Here is a 14,689-nt window from a genome sequence, read left to right on the forward strand (position 1 = left end):
TGAAAGAATACCTGTGGCTTCTTCAGCTTCTCCCTTGGAAGGTATCAGATATAAAAACAGAGAGTGGCCGAGCCCAGCTGCAAGAGAAATAGGATGGAAGTTGTTGATCTGTACAGGAAGCATTTTGGTTCCTTCTGTGTCTCTCCCCAACTGCCCGAGTGTGTTATCTCCAGAACTAAATACAGTGCCATCACCTGAAATATGAAAATGCTTCAATTGGGATTAGCCATGCAGCTTTTCAGCTTTCCAGTCTCTACTAGGAGGTTCTAAGTTCGTAGAAAACTGTTGAAAAATAGAGAAGAATAGTATGTTTTTCTTGTTCAAAAAGGTTCAAAGGAAGTCCAATCTGTAGGTGTTCAAGTCATCTTAGAATAGAAAAACAGCAATACAATTATATAATAAGACCATAACCAGCCACATATAAAGGAAGCAAGAAATAAGAATGATATTTGCTAATCAATTTTTAATAAAGCATTGTAGTAATGCAGGATCCTGTGTAATAAGATAAAAGTTTGTTGTTGTTGTTGTTGCATCATAGTAACGCAGGAAATAAATTTGTCTCAATTAAGAATCAAGGGCTGGCAGACAGAACCTTGAGAGTGACAGCAGCTGGAGCCGTGCAGCCTCGTGGAGAACTGGACCCAGCAAGAGGGCAAGCAGCATGGCAGGGAAGAAGGGCAGCAGCAGTGCAATTGCAAGTTGGCAGCAGGTGGGTGCTCAGATTGATTGTTTAAGCTGAATTTAAGAGATTGATTTCAGTAGTTTAATACTCCTCCCAAGCATTATTTGATACATTTTAAGAAACTTTATCAAAAAAAAACAAAGAGATACTCCTCCAAAGCTGAGAATATAAATTGATCATTTGTACCTTGAAAATAAAATTGTCACATTGTGATTGATTAAGAGCTTTCGTAAGAATACCAACAATCTCAAGTTTTTGTTGAGTGTGAATAATATAAATGATTCCTTGATTAATCTTCTCCTTTATAAAATGTCTATCAATCTCAACATATTTAATTCTATCACGATGGATAAAATTCTTAGCAATGATAATAGAGGCTTGATTGTCACATCTCATTATCCTAGGTTGTGGTGGGAACATGTTAGACCGGTCCAGCCGGTCCGATGGGCGGAACTCTTCAGCCTCCAAGAAGAGTCGCACGTTTTTGCAAGCTTAAGGGAGCCGAATATGAAGGATTTTGAACGGGAGTTTAGGAGGGAAATTGAATGTAGGGATTGTTTAGGGATTTCCTTTTGATTTGCATGCATTAAATACTTTGTTTTCCTAGGGTTAGGGCATCTTGAGTTTGGCTGAAATTTGAGATCTTCTAGATTTAGGTTTCTTTTGGGCTCTAGCGTCGTCTAGAGATTTGGAAGAGATCGATCCTCCTCTCGAATAGAGGATCAATTTTATCTTGCTGTTTTTCTTTTTTTACTAGTGAATTTCAAGTGTTTTCCCTCAGATTTTCCAATAAAATTACTATTTTTTATTGTTTTTCATTGGAGTTGTGGATTGTTCTTGTTGTTTTTATCAATAGTGTTAGGTTTTATTTGAAATATTCAAGTACTTCCTATCAAATTAGTATCAGAGCTATTTTTGGGACCTTAAGTGGGCTATTTTGGTGAATTTGAGCAGTTGTTCTTGGGTGCTCAGGTTGATTGTTTAAGCTGAATTTGAGAGATTGATTTAAGTAGTTTAATACTCCTCCCAAGCATTATTTGATACATTTTAAGGAACTTTATCAAAGAAAAACAAAATGATACTCCTCCCAAGCGGAGAATATAAATTGATCATCCGAAGCTTGAAAATAAAATTATCACATTGTGATTGATTAAGAGCTTTCGTAAGAATACCAACAATCTCAAGTTTTTGCTGAGTGCAAATAATATAGATGATTCCTTGATTAATCTTCTCCTTTATAAAATGTCTATCGATCTCAACATAATTAATTCTATCATGATGGATAAATTCTTAGCAACGTAATAGAGGCTTGATTGTCACATCTCATTTTCATAGGTTGTGGTGGGAACATGTTAGACCGGCCCGACGGGACCGGCTTACGCCAATTGGGCGGAACTCTTCAGCCTCCAAGAAAAGTTGAACGTTTCGGCAAGTTTAAGGGAGCCGAATAGGAAGGATTTTGAACGGGAGTTTAGGAGGGAAATTGAATGAAGGGACTGTTTACGGATTTCCTTTTGATTTGTATGCATTAAATAGTTTGTTTTCCTAGGGTTAAAGCATCTTGAATTTGGCTGAAATTTGAGATATCCTAGATTTAGGTTTTCTTTTGGGCTCTAGCGGCGTCTAGAGATTTCGGAGAGATCAATCCTCCTCTCGAATAGAGGATCAATTGTATTTTGCTGTTTTTCTTCTTTTATTAGTGAATTTCAAATGTTTTTCCTCATATTTTCTAATAAAATTATTGTATTTGTTGTTTTCTATTGGAGTTATGGACTGTTTTTGCTGTTTTTACCAATAGTGTTAGGTTTTATTTGAAATATTCAAGTACTTCCGATCAAATTGGCATCAGAGCTATTTTTGGACCTTTGGTGGGTCATTTTGGTGAATTTCAACAGTTGTTCTTGGGATTTCGAAGAAAAAAAATTATTGTTTTTGAAGGTCGAAGTTCAGCTTATTTCTACAAAAATTCGGGCATAAATGGCAACCAAGAAAATGGATGTGTTAGAGGCACGCCTTGAAGTGGAGATTGGACAAATGAAATCTGAAATTTTAGATCTCCAAACTCAAGTTTCAGATTTAAAAAAAGAAGTTTCATCCATCCATGATAAGTTCGATTCGAAATTTTCCATCTTGGAGGAGATGCTAAAGAAAATGCTCGAGGGCCAAACCAAAATATCACCGTCGAAGGGAAAGGAAGGTGTCGACAGCCAGGGAGATGGGAAAACCCCTAAGCCAATCCGACAAAGGGGAGATCAGGATGTCGTGACTTGAAAGGGGGAAGAGAGAATACCTCTCCTAGAGCCTATTGCTAGGGATGAGTCGAGCAGAGGGTATGAGGAGAGATGTGAGGAGAGATGTGAGGAGAGGCGTGAGGAGGTCGGGCAAGAACGAAGATGTGCTAATTTAGAGAGGAGAGAGCCGAGATTGGAAAGGAAAATGAGTAATTATGACCAAAGGGCGTTGAATTTGAAAGGGGAGGGGTTTGTTATGATCAAAGGGGTGTTGAATTTGAGAGAAGAATGTGGGAATTTAAAGAAATGCTAGGGTATGAAGTATGAACGTAGAAGGGATGATTGGGACACTTGGGGGGAACCACCCCCTTGGGAAAGGGGAAGTTATGAAGGGAACAGAGAGAATGGAGGCGATCTGAGGCATAGTAACGCAATGTATTATAGTAACGCAATATATTAAATGATTCATGTCATGATTATTCGATAAGTTTTACGCTGGTTGTCGACTACCTAACGCAACTCTCCACTTTTCTCATCCAGAACTTGGAACCTGACAGTGTTGCTTTCCGGATTTCCACAAAAAGAAAAAATAAACATAGTAATTTGTTTTTTGAAATGAAATATTTATTTTGTTATCAATGATCACCAACTCACCAAACATGTTGATATCTAATAGTCCAGAGGATAACACAATGAACAACATATCCGGATATAATGCCAAAATAAAATGAAGACAAATAGAGTTGACATGACTCAAACATTCATAATCCTATGATAAATTCTCTGTGTGACACGCAAATCTACTTATGAGCGTTGTAGTTCTAAGGGAATCATAAAAGATTTAAAACCAATTGATTTCAAACCAGCCCTCCAGATGCAGCAATTGTATGAAGAAAAGCAAATAAAACCTATATCATGGAGCCTCTTCTAACAATGAGTTCTTATTTATAGAAATTGGATTGCAAGGATATGGCCAAACTTTAAGGGCTACTTGGTTTGTTGAAAAAGACATGAAGAGTAAAATAAATAGTTTAAAAGAAATATAGTGTATTTGAAATATTTGAAATTGTTTGGATGAGAGTAAAATGTAAGAGATTTTTTTTATTTGGCTTAAAGTAAAATTAATGCAATGTAATATAAAATGATGGTAGTGGATGGCAGCCGGCGACTAGTATCGCGGGCAGCGGTTGGCTGGTGATGAACCCCTAAAGTAAAAGAAGCTAAACTCTTAAATATTGAGGCACGTTTTGGTGTAATTGTTGGAATTTCAATAAGAAAATTCGTAGTTAAGCGTGTTCATCCCGGAGAAATCCTGAGATGGGTGATCTTTTGGAAAAAGTTACACCAATAGAACAAAACTGTGAGGCCCTTAAGCCAAAGTTGACAATATCTCGATAGTTAAGAGTTTGGGCTATTACAGGTAGCTAGCGGCTTATCACCGGCGATTAGCAAACAGTTAACAGGCGATTGTTGCGATCGACGATGGGTAGCAGCTGCTGGCAGTGGAGGCGGCCGGCTAGAGGCAAACGACGATAGCAATGCAAGTGGATGGTCGGCGGCAGTGATGGCGGGTGGTGATAGTGGTGAAGACGGGCAGTCATTCAATGCTTGGCGACCAGTGGCGAGTGGGCAACAGTGATGGATGGCAACAACGTATTTGGCTTGCAGTGAAAAAGGAATTCAGCCAAAATAAGGTGATTTTACAGCACATCAAAAATGAAGTAATGAACAAACAATGAATTCACTAGGATTTTGCACTGCATTCATTTTTCATCATACAAAACACTCAAATTTTATTTTCAATTGCATTCATTTTACTCATTCTATTTTCAGCAAACCAAATAGCCCCTAAAATCAAATCCAATCTTAAATAACATTCAAATTAAACGTATTCTTGGTAAAAATCTAATAAAATTATTCAAAATTTTAAAAGTAAGAGAAATTCTGCTATAAAAAAAATGTACTTAAAAGGGGCTTAAAAACAGGCTCGATTCAAATAGGTTATGCCATTTTTGGCTTCTTGTAATTAGTTTATGGACGCTTCAGTTTTTATAAAATCATTTGATATGTTTGAAGGATACGCTGTATCACATAACTCTCTTTGAATCCACTAGTGGCCATCAATCAAAGATTGTCCACAATTAGTGCATTCTTTTATGATGAACTAAATTAAGTGGTTTAAATGGAACAATTTTTTTGGTTTTTTGCCCAACGAGGGAACCGCATATGTCTACTTGGGAAGGTCATCTATGAGCTTAAGCAGACTTCATTGGTTGGATTAAAAAGTTCAGCAAAATCCTTGTTGATATTTTGCTTCGCAATAGTACTAAATATCATTTTATCTTTGTTAGGCATTCACCTTCAGGCTCTGTCATACTGATTGTTTATGTTAATGACATCATACCATTAGCAACAATAACAACAACATCATGTCTTTATCCAACTACGTGGGGTCAGCTATATGAATCATTTTTCTCCATTGTATACTGTTAAGAGTCAAATTCTCATTTAAATCTAGTAAAGAAAGATCATTGTTAATATTTTCTAACCAAATCTTTTTAGGTATACCTCTACTTTTTTTAACATAGGCCAAATCTAATGCACCTACTTTCATGATCGGGTCATCGGAAGGCTGTTATTTTATGCGACCAAACCATCTAAGGTGACTATCTCTAATTTTTTATGTTAATGACATCATACCACTAGGAGTGAATAAAAAGTGACTATCTCTAACTGTTTATGTTAATGACATCATACCATTAGGAGTGAATAAAAAGGCATCTCTGAGATAAAATACTATTTGCAAAAAATATTTTCCATAAAAATTTTGGGATGATTGAAATACTATTTTCGAGCAATTGCGTCTACATAGTGAGTGAAACATAAACATAATATCTACTTAATTTGTTGTTATGTTTAACCAATTTCGTTTTTTGTTCTGATGAATGTGTTACAAGAGGATGTGAATAAAATTCAAATAGCTTATTTTGTACAAAATAATCATTTGAGCATATGCACCTTTAAATTGGGAACAAATGATAAATACAAGCAATTCACAGAGAGATAAAATAAATAACAAAATAAACTCACAGCAGAGAACAAGTGAATGGTCAAGACCACAAGCTGCATCAGAAACTTCAATGGAACTAAGTTCTTGAACAAGAGAAGGCGCCCAAATTATTGGCATGTTATTTTCCTTCTCCATCTTTTCAGCAACAAGTTTCTCAGCAACATCAAACATAGAAACGGACTTGTCCAAGGAGCTATAAAAATTAGGCTCTTGCACACTCGAGCTGATCAATGCCTCCCCCATCTTCCCTAACCTTCCATCCTCAGCATAGCCCCAGCCAAATAGTTTCCCATCTCTTGTAAAAGCCAATGCATGTCCCCATCCAAAAGATACCTGTTTCATGATAAAATAACACATAGAACTCTTTTATTTACTAGATTCAGTTTGACTAATCATATATTTATGAGCTTAGCATAGAAAGCAAGCATTAAACCGTTAATTCAAACATTGCATCACATCATATGCAACTTGCAAATGCATATGTAGCAGAAATTTGTCGAAGCAATGCATTACAGATACAAGAATCTCAGAATTATGAGAAGTATAAATACACACCAGTAGTGACCTCCAATAAATAAATATGCCAGTCCTACATAATTTACAATTCTTAAGCATCAACAACAGGACTAACTGCACAAATTCAACGTTCTACATTTGTAAAGTCACACCTTACATATCTCATGTCCTAAAAGTGCCTCAACTTTGGTTGGCTTAACAGCTTCTGTGACTCCTTTACCAAGACCAAGCTGGCCTCTTTTTGATCTACCCCAAACCCATAAGGATCCATCATCCCCAACAGCAGCAGAAACCACGCCAGAAGCATATGCAGCTTGGACATTAACATCATCCAATCCCAAAACCCTTTCTGGTTGTCTCCATTTATCTCTGTATATAAATACAAACTTTAAAAGAACAAGAGACCGTACAAGCATGGCTGCGGAATTATAAATTAGCATGAAAAAGTGAACTACTTAAGATAATCCACTAAACATCCAGACAATCCCATTCAGCATACTCAAGTACGTATCTATGCATACACTTCTACAACAGCTCAACTTCATACCGTAGCACATCTCCATCGAAAGTTAAAGAAATCCCTCAATAAAATTTCCATAAAACTATTCGAATGGAAAATCAAATCAAAATCGTGCATAAACAAAGCTACCGCACAAATCAACAGAGAAACGTTTCGCTGTAAACTGATTGAAAGGAACACACTTGAATTGATTTAAACAGACAGGTTGCTTAAAGCGAGAGAAAAATGGTGAAAGGACGGACCTGGGCGCGTCGAGCCCACGGCCGAGCTGGCCTTCCTCGTTTCTACCCCAAGCCCAGACCTCTCCGTCAGCATTAACAGCGAGGGAGTGGTAGTGGCCGGAGGCAATGGTCGTAACGTTGGCAGGGAGCGATGGAACCTTCGTGGGCTCGTAGGCGTCGAGCAGCGGCGAGGAGATTCCCAAGGCGCCATTGCTGTTATCCCCAAAACTCCAAACAGAGGTGGATCTCCAAGATCCGCCACTGCATATGGATCTGGCGGCGACGACAATGGCGCCTCCACAAGTGCGGAGACGGGCGCCGTTTAACAAACTTCGCTTCATAGAGATCTTGCACGACCGCGTGGACTCGATAGCACCAGTCCGATCGCCTTAGGGTCTCTAGAAGGAAATTTTTAAGGGTTTTTTATGGCCATACCACTTTATATTACCTATTTTACATATTTAACATCTAAAACATAAATATTTCATTTACACCACCCTAACACAAATATAACCTCAAATATACCACTCCGTCGTTTATCTAGGTCACGACGTTATCTCCCAAAATTGCGAGCTGTTCCCTTCCCGTGCTCCGCTGCATCCCCTCCGTCCTGCTCGGTTGTTCGAAGTGATCCAGGGTGTGTTCACGGAAGAAGGGGTTTCTCTCGTGACGTCGAATTGCATCACCTTTGCATCTGCTCCGAAGGTTTGGTACCTTGCCGCATTTTGTTGTCTTGCTTTTTATGGTCGTTTTCGTCTCGGCTTTTTATTTCTTTCAAAATATGCTGGACATTGTTGATAAAGCAAGCATCAACATGGATGAAGTTTATTGTCACAGTATTTTACAGAAATCTGCTCGGTAGTTCGAAGTGATCCAGGTTTTTTTTTCGCGATCTTTCAAAATTCTGCTTTAAGTTTTTATGAAGCAAGCAAAATGGATGAAGTTTATTGGCACTGTATTTTACAGAATTTTTTTTCAGAATTTTATAGAATTTAGGTTTTTTTTCATTTTATTTTACAAAATATGCTTTAGGTTTATTTTACAGAATCCCTTTTTTTCATATTTGACAGATTCTCTGCCGTATTCCGTCCCCAATGAGTTCAGTAAATTCTTCTGTTAGGCAAGAAATACGGCAGCATTCTCAAGTTTATTGTCACTGTCATTTGAAGTGTGTAGTGTACACTTGCTACCGAGGACTTAATCGAGGCAAGCAATTTTATAGGTGCATTCATAATCGGACAGATGACGACTGCAATTTTTTTAAATGGATAAATGAATTAGAAGAGCCTTCTCTTGACACACATTATGCTTGGAGAGGCATAGATGAGAAGGTTTGAAGAAGCTGGACCTGCTCATATTTCAGATGAAAGTCTTTATTATGTTAGTTGCTATCGACATCATCATTAGGATGTATTTTGCGTAACAATGTTTGTAATGGAACATCATTAGGATGTATTTTGCGTAACTTTTGTTGTGTTTGTAGTGTGTAAGTGTATTTTGCGTAAGTGTTGTATCTTCATTAAAGAACTTGTATCTCGCAAACTTTTGGTATAAATGATGTTTTGATTAAATTGTGTTGTTTGGTATATTCCTGTCAATACCTAATTCTATGTCATCATATTATTATACAAAAGCTATTCAGCTAATCATTCTATCAAAGTGCAATCATACTAGTGAAATGGGGGGCAAAATCAGCTCTACTAACTCAGTGAAAAAAGTTCCAGAAACTCATGTAACAACTCAAAGCTTAATTTTTGTAACATCTCCAAGGTCAGTTGTTTGTCCTCCAAAGGCGACAAAGCAGCAAAACAAACATTATATCACTAGACTCCACCTGATATAGAAATGATTTGGTCATCAAGAGATGATCGAGTTGATGAGATCTCAAGCATGGATTGGAAAACATAACAACCATAGGCATAAAACGTGAACGAATAAACTTGAAGAGAATCATTTTTGCTGTTCAGCAATCAACTTACAGTTGGTCCATTGTCGCTCTTTTTTCTATTAAACGTGAACGAAGTACTAGAATTTGAACATTTTTGTTGTTCAGAGTTGAAGCCCCGAAAGAACTTCATACAAAGTACCAGAATGAACATTTTCTAATACAAAATGAACTTCATACAAAATCCAAAACTTCATGCAAAAATAAAATGATTCATACAAAAACCTTTTCATGGATGCATTTATAAACCATCAAGATATGAATATTCATATTCTTCAAATTCACTGTCATCAACATTCCTTCTGCTTGCCAACTTATCTTGTCTCGTGATGCCATCCTGTGTAGAATATGTGCCCTCGTCGCTCTGTTTTTGCAACGAGTTCTTGCAAGTACTTCGATGATTCCCCAAAGACCACATCTACCACATTTATGAGCTTTCTTCTCCTTCTCCAAGAAATTTTGTAGTCTTCTTTTTCGAGGCCTACCCCTTGGTCTAGATGAATTTGGCACTCCAATTTGGAAAACATCATCCGCTACTCTCCACTGAGTTTTCCCAGGTAGCGTGGCAATTGCTCCATCGTATGCAATTCTATACCTATACATTATGACATCCTCTAGTTATGCAACATGTTAACAATATCAAGTAATTTAATGAAGTTTATTTTTACCTGTCTACATACTAGTGTTCATCAATGTATGAATGCCACAATGGGTGTTCTTTCATGCCAATGAACGCCACGACATGGATACATGGAAGTCCGGTCACTTCCCACACTCTACAAGTGCATTCTCGTTTTTCAACATCAACAATATGTCTTGAATGTACGCCCTCCACCTCAGCCTTCCAAACACTTGATTGACGGACTATTAGATGATCTTTCCTGGTTGTAATATTCCTTATGTACTCTTCCTCTTGCGGTACTAACTCTCGATGCCAAGTCATGCTATTCATTTTTCGCATATCCCTTTGTTCCATAAGCATACCACGAATGATATCAACCAGGTCAACAACAGGTTTATTTCTAGCTTCAACAATCCATGAATTAAATGATTCAGCAAAATTGTTAGTATTGGCGGCATGGTTAATCCCTATCATGAATTGGCTTATGGACCACTTGTAAGGTAATGAGAGTAGGTATGAGTGAACTTTTGGACTTACATTCGATACCTCAGCAAGCTTCTCATTAAAATCAATTGTGTTGTGTAAGCATTTGCTGCTGTCCAAACCAACCCTTGAAGTTTTTGCCCATCTTTGCAATGGATTTTTTTTTATATATTCTTCCACAAATGACGAATACATACTCTATGCTCTGCTTCTGGATAAATTTCTCTTATAGCATCGCCTAAACCCTTCTCCATGTCCGATATGAAAGCTAGTGGATGCAAGTTCCTACCAATAGTATCACCCAAATTGCTAAGAAACCATGTCCATGTTTGTTTTGATTCTGTCTCAACAACCGCATAAGCTATATTAAATAAACCATTATTGCCGTCAAGTGCATTTGCTGATAGAAGCATACCCAAATACTTTGATTTAAGGTGGCAAGCATCCACACTTATAAGAGGTCTACAACCACTAAGAAATCCATCAGCACACACTTTGAAACTTACATAAAATCTTTGAAAGGCATGATCAGAACTATCAAATGTGTATGTAATATGTGACCCCGGATTTCTTTCAAGTAATTCAGCTTTCAATGTTGGAACCCATTTGTAGCTATCATCAACTGAACCGAAAATTGCATCACGGGCTTGTTCTCTTGCTCTCCATAGCTTCATGTAAGGTACTGATAAACCATATTCTTTCTCTAGATTGCTCTTGATTTCTTTCGGTGGAATGTCTGGGTGTCTCTTCACTAAATCTTGAATTTCATTAGCAACCCAAGCAGATGTGGCGAGTCTATTCCCTGCACGATTAACACCAGGACAAGTATGTACTCCATCTACTCTCCTTATTTGGAAAGACTGAGTATCTTCACAAAGGGATGCCCGAATTCTCCATTGACATGTTTGGTAAGAACATGTTGCAATAACACGTTTCTTATCACTTGCTTTAATTATAACACCAAAGTTATTTCTAATGGCTATTGATCGCAGAGCGTTTTTGAAAGTTATTGCATCATTGAAGAGTGTGCCAACTTCTAAATCTTTAGCACCCATGTTTGTAATGGAACATTCAACCATCTCGTCTACACTTACAACCTCCATAGGATTTGAAATTGGTTCATTTCCATCATCTTCTTGAACTGCAACTACAATCTCAACACGTACATTCCCTTTCAATTGATTAACCAACTCATTCACATCATTGTCAGTAGTAAGAATTTTATATTCTTTGGGTGATGTAGTAGAAGCAGCTTGATAAAGATAAAATTTGGAAAGGAAAAGGTTCGTTGAAGTGTTTGACGGAATCTGATTTTCTGGAGAAACGTCAAAGTTTTTTTATAACTTTTTTACAAATGTGAAAATATTTAATAAATTTAACAATTTTCAAATAATCTCTCTGACAACGGTAAAGTTGTGAGATAGAACAGGAGGAAACAATGTCAGCTAACAGATTACATATACATTGAAATTCCTATATTTATACTTCTTGCATCATCTGAATCCCCATGGCGCTACAGGCAGGGACATTCAAGGAATGGTTAATAATTTGATGCAGGATGACAATGCTGCTGAAATGTCATGTAATTGGTGTGGAAATTCGTTGGATTTAGTCATGCATGATGCTACTAAAAAAATCATTCACAACACTTTAAATAGGCTTTGATGGCGATGATAAACACCACAAAAATATTTGCAACGGTTTCAAAACTGTCACATATCTGCTATATTTGGTTTCGTAGCAAAATGGCTTTGCAACTAGCAGGAAAGGATTTTTTGCAACAATTTTAACAGCCACAAATCTGGAGCTATTGAAGCATTTATAACTACCACTAAATTTTTAGATTTGTGGTTGTTATAATCGTCACAAAAGTCCATAATTTAAAAAAAAAAAAAATCTTTTCAATGCTTTTATTTGACATGATTTACAGATGGATAATAAAATTCCTATATGAAAACTGAAGCAAATTAAAGGCAAAAAGTGCCCTTAATTTCTTTAGAGAACACCAATAAATGTTATTATAATTAAATTCAATTAGCAAAAACAACAAATTGAAAAAGCTAGGCATTATTTTTTCTTACCTTTCCAAAGGAAAACGTACATGTATCTTTATATAATTCACTAATTAATCTCAAAAAACGAAAAAAACTGATATAAATAAAATCCGCAAACTAAAAAGTTATTATCAATCATGTTAATATTTTTCATCTTTGCTAGAGAATATAATATATTGCTGAAATTAAACCATTTTCAGTTCACATAAGGGCTGTTTAAATAATAGCTAATTTCCTAGAAATTTTGGAAAATAAAATCAACACGCTCAATTGCTCAAATACTCCACATTATGCATGCCTTCTCCTAGAAAAATGGAAAAATATGGGAGGCTGTGAGTGTCCAGGAAAAAAAAAAAATTGGACATTTTTAGATAGTAATTTTTTTTTTTACATGAAAATAATTAAAGGAAAGTAAAAATGAGGAACAGACGTAGAGGTACGTTCGGCCGCCAATAACATGTCGCCACTTGCTTTTACTCTTTACCGCGCGACCCGACGACTTGACCCGGAGCGGAACCCGGGAATGCTATGTTCGCGATTTTCTTGGTATTGCTCGGTATTTGCTCGGTATTGCTTTTGCAAAAATGAGAAATACCGCTCTGTGAAGACCAAAACTATACAATACCGAGTTGTACCGAGTTTTCCTACAACTCGGTATTTGCTCCGGATTTGCTTGGTATTGCTACGGGTTTGCTCGGTATTGCTAGGTATTTGCTCGGTATTGCTAGAAAAAACTCGGTACAACTCAGAATTTGCTCAGGATTTGCTCGGTATTGCTAAGGATTTGCTCGGTATTGCTAGGTATTTGCTCGGTATTGCTAGAAAAAACTCGGTATTTGCTCAAGATTTGCTTAGTATTGCTAGGGATTTGCTCGGTATTGCTAGGTATTTACTCGGTATTGCTATAAAAAACTTGGTACAACTCGGTATTTGCTAGATATTTAAAATATATCCAAAAGGTGATGGAATGTTGATCGGTTCGTCAAGGAATTAAAAAAACGCACGCACTAGAACCCAAAAAACAGCGGGTCGGGTCGGCGACTTTTCTTCGTGCTACGTGACGCTAAAAGGTTGGTGGCCGAACGTAGAGGAGTGTACCGAACCAAATAATTCCCGGCATAATATCATCTTTTTCTACACTACAATATTAGCAACAAAGCATTACTTAGAAATAAATAAATTGAGATCAACTGAGCTGGGATTGGAGAAAGTTGCTAACAATGAAAAGAAATTTATGAAAGCATCTGCAACTTCTCTTCTTATAGCAGACTAATGCAAAGAGATCGAGAAATGCTTACATATATATTCTTTTGCAGAGATTAAAAGAAAATTTTATGAAAAAATTACATGATTTGTATTATCAAGAGAACAATAATTGATTCTGTAGAGATTCTGCACGTGTCGAACGTCTTACAGGTCTTCTTACGAATTTTATAGGTGTCGAACTTCTCACATTGCCTCTCCCTATAGGCAAATTATTACGTCCGGTGTCCGGATTCGTCCGGACACCAATCCAGACGGACCACGTAGCCAAAATACACCGGGCCCCGATGTATTTGGGTGACATGGCACATCTGGATTGAATGTCCGGACGTCAGGTGACCGGACGTAATAATTCGCCCTTTTATTGCCTCAGGTTACCTGACGTAGAGATACATCAGGTAGCCTATAATATATCGACACGTGCTCTTACTCTTTATCGCGCGGCCCGACGACCCAACCCGGAACAAATATGCTCGGTATTTCTACGAAGTTGCTAGGGACTACTCGGTATTTGCTCAGTATTTGCTCGGTGTTGCTCGGTATTGTTAGTTACTACTCGGTATTGTTCGGTATTTGCTCGGTATTTCCGGCATTTCTTCGCTTGAGATCGGGACGGAGCTTCAGATGCTCGGTATTTGCGGCATTTCTTGCCGGGCAGCGTGAGAAGCTACTCTTCTACGGAAGAAGAGCAAGAGGAGAGGTTATCCTCTTCTTCTCGCTCCGCCAACGATGCCTTCCGGCGGACAAAGATTAACAATCAAATCGGGAAATCACTTTTAATAGGTGATTAACAAACCATATGTAGAGAGAATGTATCGTGTTGGATGGAAACTGCTGGATCTGAAAAAAAAAAATCCTATTTGTTCCAAGCCTTCAGGCAGACTCCCTCCGCCAGTGAAAAGAACGATTCTTTTAATATCTCTACACTCTTCTCAAATTCCTCACTTCCCTCTGCCTTTGATGCCTTCGCCGAGGTCCAGTTCTCTTTCGGTAGGCATCTTACTTCCAACAAAACTGTTCTTGAAGGATTTGAGGCGGCCGCGGTGCACTCGGGCGGGAGATGAGTTTGGAGTTGGCGTCAT

The 14,689-nt window shown here is 37.5% G+C and overlaps 2 protein-coding genes across 2 annotated transcripts in view; both read right to left on the reverse strand.

The window, feature by feature from the left end:
* LOC110104917 (E3 ISG15--protein ligase Herc6) overlaps nucleotides 1–7,637 on the reverse strand; it is an 8,084-nt gene extending 447 nt beyond the window's left edge. Inside the window, exons 1-4 of the mRNA XM_020834211.2 lie at nucleotides 7,262–7,637; nucleotides 6,652–6,868; nucleotides 6,004–6,316; nucleotides 1–194 (exon numbers count right to left, since the gene is read on the reverse strand). The exon at nucleotides 1–194 is cut by the window's left edge and continues 447 nt beyond it. Of these exons, the coding sequence (XP_020689870.1) occupies nucleotides 1–194; nucleotides 6,004–6,316; nucleotides 6,652–6,868; nucleotides 7,262–7,581 (1,044 nt within the window). The 5' untranslated portion in view covers nucleotides 7,582–7,637. The remainder of the gene's footprint in view (nucleotides 195–6,003; nucleotides 6,317–6,651; nucleotides 6,869–7,261) is intronic.
* A 2,227-nt stretch (nucleotides 7,638–9,864) lies between these two features.
* On the reverse strand, nucleotides 9,865–14,689 carry LOC110104897. Its single transcript, XM_020834180.2, has 3 exons — nucleotides 14,572–14,689; nucleotides 10,488–11,605; nucleotides 9,865–10,362 (listed from the first exon to the last, which is right to left on the reverse strand). The coding sequence occupies exons 1-3, from the start codon at nucleotides 14,687–14,689 to the stop codon at nucleotides 9,865–9,867; spliced, it is 1,734 nt and encodes a 577-aa protein (XP_020689839.2).

The sequence above is a fragment of the Dendrobium catenatum genome, unplaced genomic scaffold (assembly GCF_001605985.2).
Source record: "Dendrobium catenatum unplaced genomic scaffold, ASM160598v2 fragScaff_scaffold_1680, whole genome shotgun sequence".
Lineage (NCBI taxonomy): Eukaryota > Viridiplantae > Streptophyta > Magnoliopsida > Asparagales > Orchidaceae > Dendrobium > Dendrobium catenatum.